The sequence below is a fragment of the Boleophthalmus pectinirostris genome, unplaced genomic scaffold (genome assembly GCF_026225935.1).
Source record: "Boleophthalmus pectinirostris isolate CB_2022bp ecotype Guang Dong unplaced genomic scaffold, ASM2622593v1 HiC_scaffold_21, whole genome shotgun sequence".
NCBI classification, from domain to species: domain Eukaryota; kingdom Metazoa; phylum Chordata; class Actinopteri; order Gobiiformes; family Gobiidae; genus Boleophthalmus; species Boleophthalmus pectinirostris.
In genome coordinates this window covers 14,477,695-14,495,128 of record NW_026571175.1, presented here as the reverse complement: position 1 = coordinate 14,495,128, position 17,434 = coordinate 14,477,695, and the positions used below count along the sequence as shown (strand labels likewise).

General features: G+C 40.4%; 1 protein-coding gene across 5 annotated transcripts; it reads right to left on the bottom strand.

The window, feature by feature from the left end:
* Positions 1-4,115: 4,115 nt before the first annotated feature.
* On the bottom strand, positions 4,116-17,406 carry zgc:91944 (uncharacterized protein LOC436941 homolog). Of its 5 annotated transcripts, none has more exons than XM_055157420.1 (11): positions 17,226-17,406; positions 16,437-16,545; positions 14,439-14,862; positions 14,134-14,219; positions 12,627-12,737; positions 11,336-11,533; positions 9,706-9,862; positions 7,686-7,768; positions 7,049-7,144; positions 6,827-6,954; positions 4,116-5,722 (listed from the first exon to the last, which is right to left on the bottom strand). In XM_055157420.1, exons 2-11 carry the CDS (start codon positions 16,516-16,518, stop codon positions 5,579-5,581), a joined length of 1,509 nt encoding a protein of 502 aa, XP_055013395.1. In that variant the 5' UTR covers positions 16,519-16,545; positions 17,226-17,406; the 3' UTR covers positions 4,116-5,578. The 5 variants fall into 5 exon arrangements, with proteins under 5 accessions (XP_055013395.1, XP_055013398.1, XP_055013396.1 ...); XM_055157423.1 differs by having other exon boundaries at positions 6,827-6,951; XM_055157421.1 differs by having other exon boundaries at positions 11,336-11,530; positions 17,226-17,405.
* Positions 17,407-17,434: the final 28 nt, after the last annotated feature.

Below are 17,434 nucleotides of genomic sequence, written 5' to 3'. Positions count from 1 at the left end.
ACGTGAGTCTGTTCATAGGAATAATGTGATACAACTTTGAGCAATAAAAACAGTAGATATGTGCTATACTGTGGAACATTCAAGGCATAGAGACAAGCAGGTGTTAGACCCCATCAGAAAAGTTACACAGTGCATCTTTAAACATGAATCTTTGTGGAAATGGAATTCGAAGCAACAACCACAAGAAGTTATTTTCTCTTACCTGAAAAAATCTGCTGTTTTGTGATCGTTAGATAAGATAACTTTAACTTTCCCCATCTTATTTATTCCTCCAGCACCAGCGCTTTTCCTTGCCACCCGGTCCTGTCACCTCTCAAAAGGACAAAGCGGTGAGCCTGCAATGAGATGAAAAGTCATCAGACAAGATGGCACATGAAATAGATCGCTCCCGAATAAATGTTTTTTTACCCTTTTAAAAACAGGCCAGTGAACACCCCGTCGACAGAAAATAGCCCTAATCAAAATGTAACTGTTGACGCTACAGAGCCAGTGACAAATTGAATACTTTTTTTTGTTAGGGGTGTCAGTGGGTGCTTTGTGAGTGGAGTAGAGGGGAAATGGTTTACAGAAGCAGAGGATGGCCTGTGCAGTCAGCAGAAAGTTGACGGGTCATGAATTCCGTGCTCCATCGGGAATATAGAGGATGAAAAACACTGGTGAAGGAGTGAAGGATACAAGTTGGCCTCGAGCTTGGTAAAAATGGCTCTTTTGTAAATGTGTGTGTAAGCAACATTTCGATATTCACTCCAAAGTGATCTGCGAAAACGTCTCCAAAAGTTCTGCAGCAGTTTTTTGACTGACAAGGAACCATCCATTCTATTCAACAATTTGGTCCAAAGTTTGATTTCAGACTGTTTCAATGTTAAAGGTCCTACATTATACAAAATTGACTCTTGTGGGCTTTAAGTCATGTTAGAATGATGCTACCTCATCAAAAAAATAGCCAGAGTTGTTTTGTTTCATCCATACATGAGTAACTCTGGTTTATAAGTCTGTCTGTCATCTCCAAAACTCAAAATGCTTTGCACTTTGTGATGTCAGGTAGCTGTTGACTAGAAAACTACCACTACATTTTATCTTTTCTTTAGTAGAGACTATCAATTCCAGGGCAAAATTATCCAAATGATTCTAATGAAGGTGTATGGAGTTTAAAAACATAATGGAGCACTCCCTGTATTACCATGTCATCACAAGATGGAACAGCGTATTTTGAGTTTGAGAGAAGAACTTGAAATATGCAGGATATGTGTTAAACATGTGTGAATGAAACAAAACACAACTCCAGGTATGTTTGTGATGAGGAAACATTATAACATGGATCAGAAAATAGCCCTTTATCCTATTCTTTTGATCAAGAAGCTCTTAACTCAGCTCAAGATGCAGGAGAAGACCCTCTGACCACTGCCCTTGACAGATGGGTTAAATGTAAAGGATTTTCTCTACATGGACTATAAAGTATAGCTTAATCATGTACCATACATTTCACATATTGCCCACCAAAGTAGCACGATAGCATTTACCTTTAAACTATTGGTCAGTTTCAGTCCAAGTGTGATCAATCCACTGTATTCTAAAATATTTAGAGATTTTTATATTTATTTTTTTCTTGGAATGCAAAACCACACAGTGTCGTAATGAAGCCAATTAATATATGACCAAACAAAAAGGGGACCAAGGTTCTTTCCTGCTTCTGCAATTCCAAACTGTAAAATATCATTTTAATGCCTGATTTATATTCTCAGATTCCATCATATGACAGCTGAAAAAAGTGTAAATTCTACTGTGCCAGCTCAGCCCTTGTAGCCCTTGGCCTACATCAGGGGTGTTTGAGCTAAATGCAGTGTTCGGATAAATTTTTGTTGGCCCAACTGCCGAAAAGTATTACTATGGACTGGAAATATATATATTTTTAAATCTGCTTTAATAACTTAAATAGCAAACATGTTATTATGACAAAAAATAAATGTTCCAAGCCTTAATAAAGCTGTGGTGGCTCAGTCAAACCTAGATAAAGTTCAACATTTTGAATGATTCAATTTATTATCCTACAGTGGCCCTTTACTCCATTTTCAATACGTGAAGCTCGGTGAAAAAAGATTGACACCACCAGCCTACATCATCAAAGGTAAAATACTCCCTACAGTGGTAGCAGCCTTACTGGACTTCACTAGACTGAAAAGGACAATACTATTACAATATGTTGAGGCTTCATGTCTCCGGGTGCTGGGTTCTGTACTGATAGTAAATAAACTTAGAACTCCAGCATCTCTAGCTCTTACTAGTGACTACTTCAATTTATTCTACGACACATTTTTATAATGACTGACTTGATATAGTTTTCAGATTACATCATCTGACAAATCTGAATATTGTAGTTCTCTCATCCTAAAATAGATGGGCAAGTGCGTAAGGCTCTTGATTGTACCAGATGGTAGATTTTTTTTGTGCTGGGCATGACTTCCGAATGCCAGACACCCAGACAAACATGAGCCCTATGCTCATTTCCCTTGCAAATGTACTGCGATACTTGACACTTTTTATCATGTGAAAATTAAATAAAACTTTGAACATTTTCAGGGACACTCACTGTTGATAACATTTAAAGTACTGACATTATGTAATTATAAACCACAATTATATAATTATATAACCTTAGTGCAGTGGTGGAAGAAGTATTTAATTTTGTTACTTAAACAAAAGTACAGATATCAAAGCAAAAAATACTCAAGAAAAAGTATTACATGAAAAGAATCTACCTTGAGTTTAAAGTATTATGTCTTCAGATGTTGTGATTTTGATTAAGGTTCGACAGGAAACAGTTTTTTCCTTGCTGTCTTTATTTGTATATTTTTGTTTGCTCAAACTACAAATGTGTGAAAAATAAACCAGTCAAAGGGAGACAGGATGAGGAGCTCAGTCACACTGGAGGAGCTCGGAGTAAAGCCGCTGCTCCTCCACGTCGAGAGGAGCCAGCTGAGGTGGCTCGGGCATCTGTTCCGGATGCTTCCTGGGCGCCTCCCTCGGGAGGTGTTCCGGGCATGTCCCACGGGGAGGAGGCCCCGGGGAAGACCCAGGACACGCTGGAGGGACTATGTCTCTCGGCTGGCCTGGGAACGCCTTGGGGTCCCCCCTGGAGGAGCTGGAGGACGTGTCTGGGGTGAAGGAATTCTGGGAGTCCCTACTTAGGCTGCTGCCCCCGAGACCCGGCCCCGGATAATGGATGGATGGATAAACCAGTCTTGTTCAAAAATGTAGTGGAGTAGAAAGTATAGACACTTGCTCTCAAAGCAGTAAAGTAAAAGTATCCATTTTAAAATCTACTTAAGTAAAGTACAGGTACCTAAAAAGATATAATTAAGTACTACTTTTACATTGTTATAATCCACACTGACTCAGAGCTACCAGTGCATTAACATGAATGAGCTGGTGTCTCCCTCAAGTGGAAATACTGTATATCAGCACCCATGTACAGTTGTAATTCACTAATGCCTATTTGCCAACACAATTCTATTTGAACTATACTGGTGATCTTTTTCACTGAAATTGTTTTAGCTAACATTAGTTGTCATTGACCCTTTCACTCTACAGTTGTGGTGTCCCTAAATCTCCATGGTTTGCACTGAAACTGAAACCACAAATGAGCATTACTATTGTATTTGTTTGAAATAAAATCACTCAACAGGGTCCAAAGTTATTGCAAAACAAAAATAGACTCCAGTACTTTGTATGATTTACTTGAAAATTACATAATACTCTGATCATTCACTTGCAATTATCTTTATCGGAGACAGTTTTGAGCTTTCATTCATGTAAAACAATGCTGCCATCTTGTGGTTTGAAGATGAGTTACTGTATTGATTTCTCCTGGAAAACGTTAAGCTAGTTTGTTCAGGTTGAACTTTTAAAATTGCTTCATAAAATAAATGAGAAGATTTTATTTTATTCTTAGAGTAAGATATTGAAAAAAAAAAAACTCCTGCTGTGTACATACTATCTATGTAACTACACACAAACAATCTCACTCCAAGTTTCAAAATAGTTCTAAGATTTCCAAACTATTTACCTTTCTAAAAATAAAGAAAATAAATAAATAAATGAATAAAAATAGAAGGCAGTTTTCTCTTACATGGTTTTATTGGTATAGTTTGTCTTTTCGGATAAAAGCAGATAGAGTAGAGCAGAATAATCACAAAGAGTTGTAAGACTTTGGGGCTTGTGTCCAAAGTCTCACATGAGAACTGTCTGAGGGGAATCATTCATCCAGGGGAACCCTTCGTCACACTGCTACATACGGTCCATGTCATGGCGTGTTACAGTAACATCATGACATAAGTGAGTCTGAGGTAAGCTAGAGTTGGCTAGTGTTGTACTGAGCATAGAACATCTACATAATCATGTACAATATGGTCGGACTGTGTCCTGCTGCTGCACAGTTGAGTCTGGAGCTCGTCTCTACCTTGGCATAGCTTTGGCATTAAGAGGTAACATGGCTACACCCACAGGGGGCGCTTCACAAACAAAGCATGTGTGTTCATTACATGAACTGTGAGGGAGAAACTCCCATGGCCTTGGGCCACATATTCAATACAGGGGAATACATAACAGAAAAATAAAATCATAATTCAAGTCAAATATTATTTTACATTTCTAATTTAAAGAGAGTCCCACAGAAGAGACTCTCTGGATAGTGTACAGTGCAGGTTGTGCACTGAACCATTATAGTGAATTCACTCTGAGGTGCTTGGAAGCTTTGCAGTCAATCATTAGAGCTTTAAGCTTTAGCTTATTTTGATCACATAATAACACCAACATTAAGGTGCGTTACAGTCTAGTCTGAAGCACCTGGATACTCACATTTGTTTATAGCAATGATCAAACACTGAAGTAAGAAATATCTGAGTTCACTAGTCGAGCGTTTCTGTGCCTGAAATAAAATGAAAGCTATTCACAAGCGGACAAATATTGCATTCAGTCATAAAATGATCAAATATTCTGAGGCTTGTTCTGCTGTTACAAAGAGGTATAAATAAGATAGTGAATACCCTAGTTTGGTTAAACAAAAACACAAAAGTACTTATAGATAGAAGCACACTGTACTGGACTGCTCTGATCCACCATTCCCTGAGATTCCAGCAGAGCCTCAGGGCTTTGATGGTCACAGTAGAAACACCACTCATCAGTTATCCCTTTGTCACCAGAGCACCTGACCTGCAGGCTCAGCCAACAGCCGCTGTGGAAACTCAGGAAGCCATTAGAAAAGGAAAATTAGCTTAAAATGAACGAGGTATCTTTACATAATCATCCAACTAAGAATTTAGACTGATTAATACCATCTTGAACTGCATTATATACCAATATAGATATACATGTATACTGTATATTGCCGTAAATATAAGCAGGATTACTGTTGATAAATACGGAGGCCTCCTCCTCATCAGAGGCACCTCAGCAAGCTTCAGCACCCGTCTCCCTTTGATTATAGGGTGTCAATGCACCCACAAGGCTCTTTGTGGCTGGACACATTTAGTTTGCTTGTTACATTTGCTTAAACATGATTGTGCCAATCAACCAGCTTTTGTCACTCTTCATCCACTGTCTCCCTTTTGGAGTGCTCCTCCTTGTGTTCCTGCAGCTGAGGGGCGGGGCTTGGCAAAGAGGCGCCGTCTGTCGCAGTCAACGCAGAGTCCTGTGGGTCTCCCAACCTCTGGACAGAGCCGTCCTCCTGTGGGATTCAAACCCAATGGTCAAAAGTAGCATCTTAGAAATGGACCTTGATCTGATGTGAAATGTTAAATCATTGTGAGAAGAAATACAATGGTTGCCCACAGTTACCAACATGGATAGAATGGGGATTACATGAGTCTTTAATTTGGACTGCAATATTGAAAGTACAGTTGGCTTAAACAGTCAAAAAAATGGGAAAGATGCCTACTGCTTCCCCCTCATACTCCTTAACAAAGGTTAACTCTATATTGAACAATATAACATTTAAAGAATATATTGTGGATTTCAAAATTCTTCTCATTACCATACCATGACAGACATGATGATTGAACATATTGTTCATCTGACCAGCACTGAGCCTTTCCTCCTTTTATAGCTGATAGGTGCTGATATATAGTCCTGGGCTGTAGACTAGTCTTTGATGTGTCAGATGTTTTTGTCCGCGTGTCTGCTGGGAACAGTAAACAGCTGGTCTGACTTAGTGCAGCTGCCTCACTCACTCCCTGTAATTTATCCATTTGTTCTGTAGCAACTCTGACTGCCCTCTGGTCACCTGCTGGAGCCAACACAATGCTATTTACAACTCTAAAAGATGCTTCAGGTATTAACTGGACCACTAGCATAAGCCTTTAGGGCTGAACGATATGGGTAAAAGATCAAATTGCGATTTATCTGACAAGCATTGTGATTGTAATTGCAATTGCAGATTTATGTTTTAATAATAGTATTCAATAGTAAAGTTTCTTTTAAACACATCCAGAAGAAAAACAAAAAGACTGAAATATGAACAGACAAACTAACAGAAGAATAATTTTTCAGAATACACATTCAAATACCAATTTCAATTCTATTGTGATGGATCTTGCAGCCCTTCAAGCCATATGTAATTCTGCTCTGTTTAATGATAGGAGAATGTAATATTAATATCAAAAACATAACATTTAAGATGAGTATAAAAATTATCCAATGAGCGCAAACTACACTCAAAAAGTCCCCAATACAATAATGATAGTACTTTACAAACCAGGGAAACTGTACTTTTTTTTTTTTTGCTTTTTAAAATCTTAGTAAACAGACATACCAGGCTTCAGTTGTAACTTACATGGATGACTTGCTCTGCAAAGCGATGGTTCACCTGGTCAGCAAACTCATGCATCTCCACTTCTTCTCCATTTGAATGGCAGCTGGGACTTGGCACCTCAATTCCATGGCTTTCTAAAATGGCAGCTTCTAGTTGTATTAGAGAAACCATAAAACAATTTATGTAAGAAGCATAAAAAAGCAGTAAAAAAAAAGTTTAAAAAATAAATTTTAAAACATTCACCAATATTGGCTCTCCTCTTCATCTCCTTCCGGCGATTGGCAAACCAGTTGTAAACCTTTAGTGCAGTCACACGTTCAAACTCCGACAGCTTACAACCTGGGACACATAAAATCCAATTTACTCTTACAATAACAGTGTCATTATATCATCATTTTATTTTCATTGAACTAATATTGAAATACGCTCTGCAATATTACTGTTTGAAGCGCTTATTTTTACCTTCAACAAACATCAAAAGTGTCATCTACTTTGAAGTGCAAAAATGCAGGGATAAGGAAAGTAATTTACCATGAAAACTGATTTCCATTGTGCCAAAAATGTCACAACAACCTGTCCGTTAAGTGAAAGAATATAAACCGAATGAAAACTTGAAACAGGTAAATTACCTTAACTATAACTCTATGCATTGTCTTATTATAAAGGAATTATTATGAACCTAAGACTCGCTAAAAGTTAGAATGTGTGTTTTACAAGGTAGTTTCTTACCATTCTATGACATTATAGACATAGTTATATAATAATATATAATATATAATAAATAACATAATGTCTCATTTTTAATCCATAGTGACCACGTAAATGTATGATTGAATAACGACATTTGAGAGAATTTTGAAAAATATTGCGTTATCTGTACCTGGTTTCTGAATGACGGAATTACAGGTGTTGGCGATCTCCTCTCGCTTGGCCTCGTCTGGGTACTGATTCTCAATGAAGAAACTGTAAGGACACATCCCAGAGCTGTAAATTACACTGCATCACCGGCTCTGCATCTGATTAGCCCAGTGCACTAATCTGAGAGACAGTCTTTATTACAGCCTTATTTTACACCCCATTACCTTCTAAAGTGCAGAGGAGAAACAACTTCATTTATACAGTTTAAACCAGATTAAGAAGTGGATTCATTCAGAAATTAGAGATTAAATAAGCATTATGGAGCATTAAAGAGTATCTGAATTGACTGAATAATCACAAGTAAGTTTAGAGCAGTAGGTGGGGATAGGGGGTGGGTGAAAACTTTGGATCACTAAAGTCTCAAATGCAGGGCAATAAAGGATGACTCAAGCTTGCATGAATCACACCAAATGTAATTTTAAGTAAATCTGATAAGGAAACACTTATGCCATGTTAAAGCCCATAAAGAGGGCATATAATGGCAATTCAGTAGGACAATGTTTAAATGCAGATGAAGGAGCAGACAGTTTTGTGCCGTTTTGTTCAGCTTTGGAACATCTCTTGGGGCTAAAAAAAGGCAGATTATCTCACATTACAAAACACAGCGGGATCAATTTCTCAGTGCCTCGTCACCCTCTGCTTCGCCCTCCCCTGTCCACAGCTTCTTAACCTCCGCTGTCCTGTCCTTGGGCATAAACTGGCCCATCAGGATTGGCACTGCAGTGGAGTTGCGCAATCCTGTGAGAGAGATCCGGAGTGTTGTCGTCTGCAGCCCTTATTATTGTGAGTGCTCCTTGTACTTACAGCAGGCGTGTAATAGAGAAATCAATTGGACACAGAGGGGAAGGAGCTGTGCAGGAATGTCTGCTCTGGTTTTCTGCATTCTCCAGGGCGGCTTGCGCTACTTCTGTCTGCCACAAATAGTGTTGTACAGGTAGAGCTCTGTAATTAACTTTACACTGTAGACTATAGCTTTAAATAACTGGGGTAAAGACTAAAGGACACTGCACCTGGGACGCTTATTAAAACTGACAACGGCATGCTTTATGGAGCTTGGCTGCACTGCTAAGAAGTTCCATTTAAATAAAATGTGGTGAAGGGCCACACAAGGGAATTATAACTTCTGCAGCTTATTCTTTGGTTGTGTTTACTAAGGCTTTAGTTGGTTAATCAGTTGATGGTGTCTTAGTTGACTAATCATTTTTATTAAGATTACATATGGGACAACAGTAGGAAGGAGAAGTGAGTGAGTGGGTGAGTATGCTGAACATTTGGTATTTTTGGCATTACATGTAAAAGGCAGTTTCAACTTCCTAGTACTATTTTAGGTATAAATAGTTGTTTTGCTTGAAATTCTATGCAGTTGTAGTCTTGTGAGTGCAGTTTAAGTCAGACATATAGAGATACATTACTTTTGAGAGCTTTTGCCACACCCCCATTTTAGTTGACTAATCCATCAGCACATGTCTATGGTCAACCAAGAATTTCTTTAGTCGGCTGTAAGAATGTATGGAGCTCCTTTGAACCATTTAAGCCTGGTTGAAAACAATGCTCTATTGAGAATATTCTCATTTAATGTTCCATGCATCCCCTAAAGGCCAGCATGTGAGGTTCTGTACAATTCAGAATCTGCTTTGTCTCTGTGCCCAGCAGAACATAAAGTGATCACTGTTTATTCTGACGCTGATCCAAGCCACATGAACCAATTCAGCCTGCTTTCTTCGGACAAAATATCAAGCATAACCACAATTTAAAAAATAACCAACAATAACAGTGCGAGTGAAGCAAGACTAGTGAAATAGCACCTAATCAGAAGTGTATGTACCAGCCAATCACTGTTGAGGAGCAGAGGCAGTGCTCACATCACAGAAAGAGTGATGTGTGTGGAGCTAGGTGTATGAGTACTGATCGCTCAGAGAAGTGATGGTAAGAGGCATTTTAGAAGAGGTAGTACTGAGTAACAGCCCATTTAAAGCACATACCTCTCCATGATGGATTGGCACTCTTTCCTCCAGGTGAACCTGCTTCCTCTGCGCAGCCTTAAGGGACCACCCACTATTCCAGTCCTCTCCCCAGTCATGATGCCAGTCCTCCAGTCGGGCTCCTCTTTCACCATGGAGCGCATGGACAAGGTGGCCCCTGAAACAGAGACACAACATAAATCAATCTCAGCAACATAGAATAATAACTAAAAAATGGTCCTCCTTTAATACACTTGTAGGTAATTGCGATTTAGGCTGATTCAGTTTCACAGCTTCAGTTTTGGAGACTGCCTAACAGACAAGCAGCATTCTGCAGCAGTGACCCCATAACATTTCTGGGGGCCACTGGAACCATCTTCCTCGCAGAGCATTATGTACAATGGTAAATTTTCCCTGATATATAGTGGCTGATAATATGGCAGAGGGCTCAGTAGATTATAGTTGGCTTTGATCTGACCCTGCTCTCCTGTAGTAGAGTCCTGCACGGGTCCATGTTTGGAGACCTGCAAACTCCTGCATCCACACAGCACAGCACCACACCCCCCTGTTATCCCATGATTATATTAAAGTTAAAGCCGCACCCACCCGAACCCATTAACATTCCACCCATTATCCACCCGTGCCCGTGATAAATCACACACAAATTAAAAGCATTCTAACTGAAGCACTTTATTTCTTTGCCTGTCAACAAACAATGTGACATTAAATGAGGATTGAATAGGCAGTTTGACTAGGCAATAGTACAGAGTAAGAAAGCTTTCAGAAATATTCATGTGCATAGGACAGAAATCCATGCATATTTGGCTGTAGCTGACCATAAAATAAATATTCGTAAACTCTCGAATGAGTCCAGTCGTACATAAAGTGTATTGTGTGTATTTTATCCATCAGAATACGAATTGAAAAGTTATGACATCAAGAATTACAATCACAAAATGAATATTTATGATTACGCTTTCTTCAGCACGAATACAAATTCACAGACACGACTATACTGTCAAAAATACGTCATTACTTCACAGGCATTATTTATTGAGCAGAAGAACCATTGATCGAGATGCCGGACTTTTGCGCCGCATACGGACTGAACCAGGACTGAACCAGGATTGAACCAGGACTGAACCAGGACTAAACCAGGACTAAACCAGGACTAAACCAGGACTAAACCAGGACTAAACCAGGACTGATCCCAAGACTGAACCATGAGGACTAAACCAGGATTGAACTAGGACTGACTGTCAGGATGGGTTCAGAGATGCACCCGTGTAGGTTGTTGGGTGACTGCAGGTGAAAGGACCGGCACAGAGCTCCGTGCCCCATGGAGCTAAGCTCAGCCGTGCCTGATCGCACTTTGTGGACACCGTGCTCCACAGGCTTGGGGTTCTCCCTCTCTCTCAAGTCCAAAATTAGTCCTGGTTTAGACCTGGTTAAGACCTGGTTTAATCCTGGTGTAGTCCTGGTTTAGTCCTGGTTTAGTCCTGACCTGCCCTTGTGTGAAATCACTGCCTGCCTGCATACCCGCCCATAAAAATTCCAGAAGGTTAAACCCCGCCTGTTTTAGCAACTATTTGCGGGTACCCGACCCGGTGCAGGACTCTGTCCTGTAGGGGGCTGAGTCTCTGGCTGTTACCTGTGTTAGTCTGTGAGGCAGCAGCGGTGTACCAGGGCAGCAGGTGCATGAGCAGTTCCCTCTGCCTGCTCCACAGCGGGGCCGCGTTGGGGTTCAGGGTGGTGTTGGGGTTGGGGAGGAGCTGGGGGGTGCTGTCTCCTCCCCTGCCCCTGGACGAGGGACTCACGCTGTGCTGGTTTTCACTCCATCTCAGCCCTTCTGGACAAAAGCCAACAGTCAGGCATAGACTTGGGAAGTTTAAGATGTACTGTGGTTAATTAAAAGAAATTGATAGTATAAACTCCTTTAGACCCATCATTAAATGACTCGTATAGAATATTTTGACATGTCAATATGCCCAATCAGTTGGATAGTGATAGTAACTGAGTGGCAGGTCAATAGGAGCTGAGATTGAAAGCAAAGCATGTGGCCGCTTTGGAAAGCCATTGTTAGTATCACAGTTAATAGCCTGATTGTTAGCCATGTAGGAATGAAAACCAGCACAGGAGCACCTCCCAGCTTTAGATACTGCTGATGTTTGTGAAAGCTAGTGCAAAGCTTGCGTGGGTGAAGGGCGAAAATAAAAATAAAGATCAAAGAGACGGTAAGGCAGTCCGTCAGCAGATTTTAATATGAACCGCTATGTACCAACCAGCATAACAGATTTGTTTTATCACATTAATAACTAATTTGAACAAGAATGCATATATTCTAACAACCAAAGTCAAAAGTGCACAGAGCAACTTTTCTGGTGACAAGTCTCCCATCTACTAGCAGGAGAGTGCCCATTTAAGTTATAAAATGCTAAATCTGTACAAAAAAAGATTCTGCTTCAGAATCCAACCTACATGTAACCTTGGGCATAATCACTGTTCTATTACTGGTACTGAAGCCAGCACAGTCGAACCACATTCACCTGCCTTAAGTCTATCGACCCCCATCTCCAGTGACAGCACTACCTTTATCATTTGTATTTCCTTTGAAATTATAGATTTTTTTTGTCCAGAGTCCTTGCTTGCCCTCAGTCTACATGATCAGATGAAGTTAGCACAGTGAGTGAGGTGGGGGGGTTTACCATGCAGGAAGGAGGAATAAAAGAATTGCAAACGCAAGTTTAGCAAGCTATGGTTCAGGATAGACAAAAAACACTATCTTTTTTCAAATCTATCTTTAACCTTGTGCACTTAAAGCGTTTTCCACAGTCACTCTTCGGCCTTATCTGTTAGGGAGCATTCATCATTCCTGTTATCTGATCTGGCTCTTAGTCTGGCAGTGGACCGCGTTACATGACCAGCTCGAGTGCACTGCTCACCTGGGTTGTTCCTCTCCAGCAGGTACCAGCGATAGAAGGCTCTGCGCTTAGAGTCGCTCATCTCCAGGCCCTGCTGCAGAAGCCACTGAGAGATGTAGCTCTGGCTGATGCCTGATGGGTGAAAGGTACTATATTTATTTTTTACACATTCTGAAACACACATTTTTTATGAAAAATGTGTGACCTCATTACTTACTCAGACTTACAACAAGCTGAGCATGTAACACTTATACTTATTTGAAATATCTATACCTAACATACAATGGATCAAACAATCACAGGACTGCAACAGTTTATCAAAATAATTGTCTAGTTTACTATTACAATAATTGTAATCAAAGGTCCCATATTACACTATTACACTATTTTCTGATCTGATGTTATAATGTTGCTTTCTCATCACAAACATACCTGGAGTTATGTTTTGTTTCATTCACTTCATTTTAACACACAAATCCTGCATATTTAAGCTGAGTTCTTCTCTCAGACTGAAAACTCATTGCAATGTCATGTGATAATACAGAAAGTGTTAAACTGTGTTTAAACTCCATACACCTTCACTAGAATCATTTAGATCATTAAAGCTGTGGAATTTCCAATCTCTACTGAACTGAAGTCAAAAAGGTAGCTCTTAACTTGAAAACTACCACAAAATAATTTCATAAGGTGAGGCAAAGCATTTTGAGCTTTGTAAATGTAGTAACATGTGTGAATGAAACAAAATACAACTCCAGGCATGTTTTTGAAGGGGAAACAGCATCATAATACGGCCAAAAGTTCAAAGGAGTCATACTGACTATAGAGACTCTAAAACACATGCCAAAAGACATTTTATAACAAAGACAGTGGCAAGTTAAAATGGTAATAATAACAATATACTTCAACAGAAGTCACACAACAGTCACAGAAAGGTTAAAAACAATAGAAATACTTGTTTGACTAGTTGACTGCTCTAAGACAAGGTAATTATTAATGACTAGTTAACTTAGTGTTACTTGGAGCCCTAGTTGCATTCAAACTGTTATAAGCACTCTAATCCCCCGAGAAAAACATAGCCCGTTTAAACTCTGTTAGTACAGTGTCAGCACTTGCTGCATTTGCACATTGGTTTCCATGTACCACATCACTGCAATGTTCTGGAGAATGCAATCTTTGTACTTTTGATTCATTTATACGGGGGACATTAGATTATAGTGGCCCACAACAAACACTGGAGTAATATGAACAGAAGAATACTGAAGTCTCTCTGAAACAAAAGAACACATTTTCTTGCGTACTGTCCTGTTAATCACATTAGAGAATACCACAATGTAAGAGACCAGCACCATTAGTAAAGAGTAGTCTGATATCTAAAAAACACAGGCTCAATCTCTAAAATGTGCATTGTATTTCCTTTAAGGACAAAATGTTCACTGGCTGTAAAATGTATTCTAAAAACAGTTTGACTTGTCTGACCCGTCAACATGCTATACCTGATTTAAGCCCAATATGTTCCCACTGTACTTACCAGTCACTTGTCCAACTATTGCCTGAGAGATTCTGCGGTTGTTGAGGAAAGCTTTGATCTCCTCCTTCACCAGGTTGCTGTCCCTTCTGTGAAACAAGCACAACATACATGTATTACAATGTAGTTACAATCCAAACCTCTGCTCCGGTTAACCTTATTCACTGATGCCTCCCGTGTCCTTTCTATTCCCCAAGCACTCAACCTGAATTAACAGGCTAACAATCCTGGAGTACAAGACTAGGCCACTGGAGACATTTACCATCATTAGCTGCTGTTCTAATGCTCTCATTTAATCTCACCCTTACCTCATATACTCCTCCACTTTCTCTTCAAGGTCCCACTCCTCCTCTCCCATCATATCGTAGCTGAATGACCTTTGAACTGCCACTGTTGGGGGGTACAGTGGCGGGGGTGAAGCCTCATAGCTGTTGCTAGGAGACAACGCTGCTCCGTCCAGGCCAGAGGTTTGGGTGGTAGCAGAGGCCAGAGACAGCGAGGAGGCAGAAGAGGATGAAGATGTGGTATGGGCGCTGTTGTTGTTGTTGTTTTGGGAGGGGGCAGAGTTAGCGTCACAGTGAGCGGGGCGTGTTTCTGGGTCCAGCCGCTCCAGAGATTCCAGGGCATGAATGATCTGAGGTTTGGTCATCCCGGACAGGCGGAGGCGCTGCAGGAGGTCGATCTGTTCAATGGTGTATCGTGGCTCCACTTCACAGCACTCCATTGTGGCCTCTGGGAACAGAAAAATAAGATCAGAAGAAGATCAGAAGATTATGAATTAAGATTAAGGTACACTTATTGTCCCCATAAAGAAATTTGTCCCATTCTGTGCCACTGGGGCATCTCCTCGGGAGCATTGAGCACAGTAGTCTGTGACCTATCTCTGTGATTTTGTTGCTAGACTTGGTCTTAACTACCTAACTTGGATGAAGCATTTTTACCTATTGCACATGTTTTGGGGTGATGAGTGCCTGGATGAAACTCACCCAGACCCAGACAGAAACATGTAAATGGGCGAGGGATTGAACGCAGAACTTTCTTGCTAGCCCCCATGAGATCTACATGTGCATTTTTACTTGTACTCTAAAGGACTTTCACATTTTTCTCACATATTGACCGATCTTCATATTCAGTTTGATTTTCCTTTTCAGAAAATAAAAATGTCTTTCAGTAATGAGTTCTCAACATAGACTAGACAGACTGCTGTAGAAGTGCCATTAAACACAGAAAATAGCCCAATTTATTTCTTTTAAGTCCAAACTCTGCTCCAAACCACATGCTGTTGTTGACAAGGGATTGGCTGTAGATCTCTCCACTGCAAAAACCCAATCATAGAATTGAAAATCACAGTTAAAATTCCATAAACTGCCCAACCCTATTTTAAGCTTGTAATTATGTTTCTTTTTGCCAATAAGTCACCATTAAAGCATGTGTGCAAATGTGAAAAGTCATGCTGACACATTTAGCTTGCAGACATGTAATAAGACATTTAGCTAGATAAAGAGAAATTACAACACTTACTTACTTACTTGTACAATTAAGAATTATATCCTGCATCTAAAGATGCTATCTATGATTAAATTAATGAATTAAGAAAGATTTAGGCTAAGCAACTATTCATAACTAAATTGTAGGCTATAACATCTGTATTTAATTATTTTACAAGTGTATGCTTTGTGTTATGCTACAATTTACAAACTGAAAAAGTATACTTGAAATATTAACATATAAAGGCAAAAAGTAGGCAGATGCATTCAAATATTGTGTACAGTACATGTGGACCTTAGTGCACACACCGAATGCTGATGTGGCTTTTGGATGTTAATTACTGTTATGTGTTAATAAAATAGGTTTATGGAACCAGCTGCATTCTCCTCTGTCGAAGTTCATTTGAAATCCTGGCATCTGTTCAACCGCTTGGCACAAACTATAACCTTGCTTGATACGTCTGGGGTGAAATACAGACAGAGCAATGACACTAGCATATTAAAACTACAACTTCCGGGAAATCTCATACTTACTGGCCCATTTGTCTAATTGGGGGCAGAATCCAATTAAAAAGTGTCATGTCATAGAACTTATAACATTAACATTTTAAGGTCGGTTGCTGAGTCTCGGAAATACATATTATTCCATTTAGCAAACTCAGCCACGTACTTGATGCCATCTACACCAAGAATCATACAGTAATAGCTACAGAATCTAAAGTAAGCACCGATCTAGAGGAATTAAGGAGACTTCAATCAGAGCATCCTTAAGTCTCCTCTACTAATAAAGCATGTGAAAGCGATGTCCCGACCGGTTACCTGCGGGCGGGGGTGACACGGAGAGGCAGCCCGGGAGTGGCTCGGTGCGTGGGGTCGCAACGGGGACACTCCACTGTCGCATGGCTCAGCGGAGCGCGTCTCTCCAGACCTGCATAAGAAAAGACGCACACAGCTCTTAGCTTAGTGACGACTGTGGTTAATATAAACACCGTCCCGTGGCATCACCCGTCCTGCCCCAAAGTCGCGGCTCATCCCCAATCAAGAACAGCCCGTACGGGGATAGGCAAGCGCAACTCAAGCTGCAGCTGATGCGATGGAAAGGTTGTGTCAAGTGGGCTGCAAAACAGACCAAAAACGGAAGTGCACGGCTACAGCGTAAAAACATAGACGAGCGCTCCTTCAAAGCAATACTCACTAAACATTCATGGTTTCAATACAAATGTATGCATGTGAAAACTAAAATAGTTTAATTAGCTCCCATTTACTTCCACCAGCTGTTTCTAAAAACATTAAGCAGTAGGCTGTATTTGCAACGAAGACGGCTTTTATTTTGAATGTTTTGCAGGATTCCGTTCGAGCGTGTCTTCGATGACTTTCTGAATCTGCTTGTGTTGGCTAATAACTAAACTTTGACAACATGCAGTGTGGACGGTTAATTTAGATCGAGCCTATGTTATTGCAGACTGTCAAATGGGTTAAATGCTATACACGATGGCATGCATTAGTCAAAACCAGCTGGGACAGCGCCATTATGCTAACCAGTTAGCTCGACGGATAGCGCTAGCAAAGCAGCTAACAGCCATGTCCCACCGCGGAGATCTTACCCACCTCCGGCGGATGAGGAGCGATCGCCGCGGCCAGCTGTGGACAGATGGGGCAAAGACTCTGGGTAAAGTAGTGTAATTGTCCTCCAAAGCAAAATCCAACTTCAGCAGCAACAGAGCGGTTACGAGCGTGCACAAGCTAAAGTGTACAGGGTCATGTTGTCTTTGAGCTATGCAGAGGGGAAATACAGTATGCAAATGTGGGGAGTCTGT

Coding starts and splice junctions, on each gene's coding strand:
- zgc:91944 (XM_055157420.1), bottom strand. CDS start 16,518: ATGCGACAGTGGAGTGTCCCCGTTGCGACCCCACGCACCGAGCCACTC. Junction 7,769..9,705: donor TGCCAATCCATCATGGAGAG/GTATGTGCTTTA, acceptor GTGTCCTTACAG/TTTCTTCATTGAGAATCAGT. Junction 5,723..6,826: donor TTGCAGAGCAAGTCATCCAT/GTAAGTTACAAC, acceptor TGAATCCCACAG/GAGGACGGCTCTGTCCAGAG.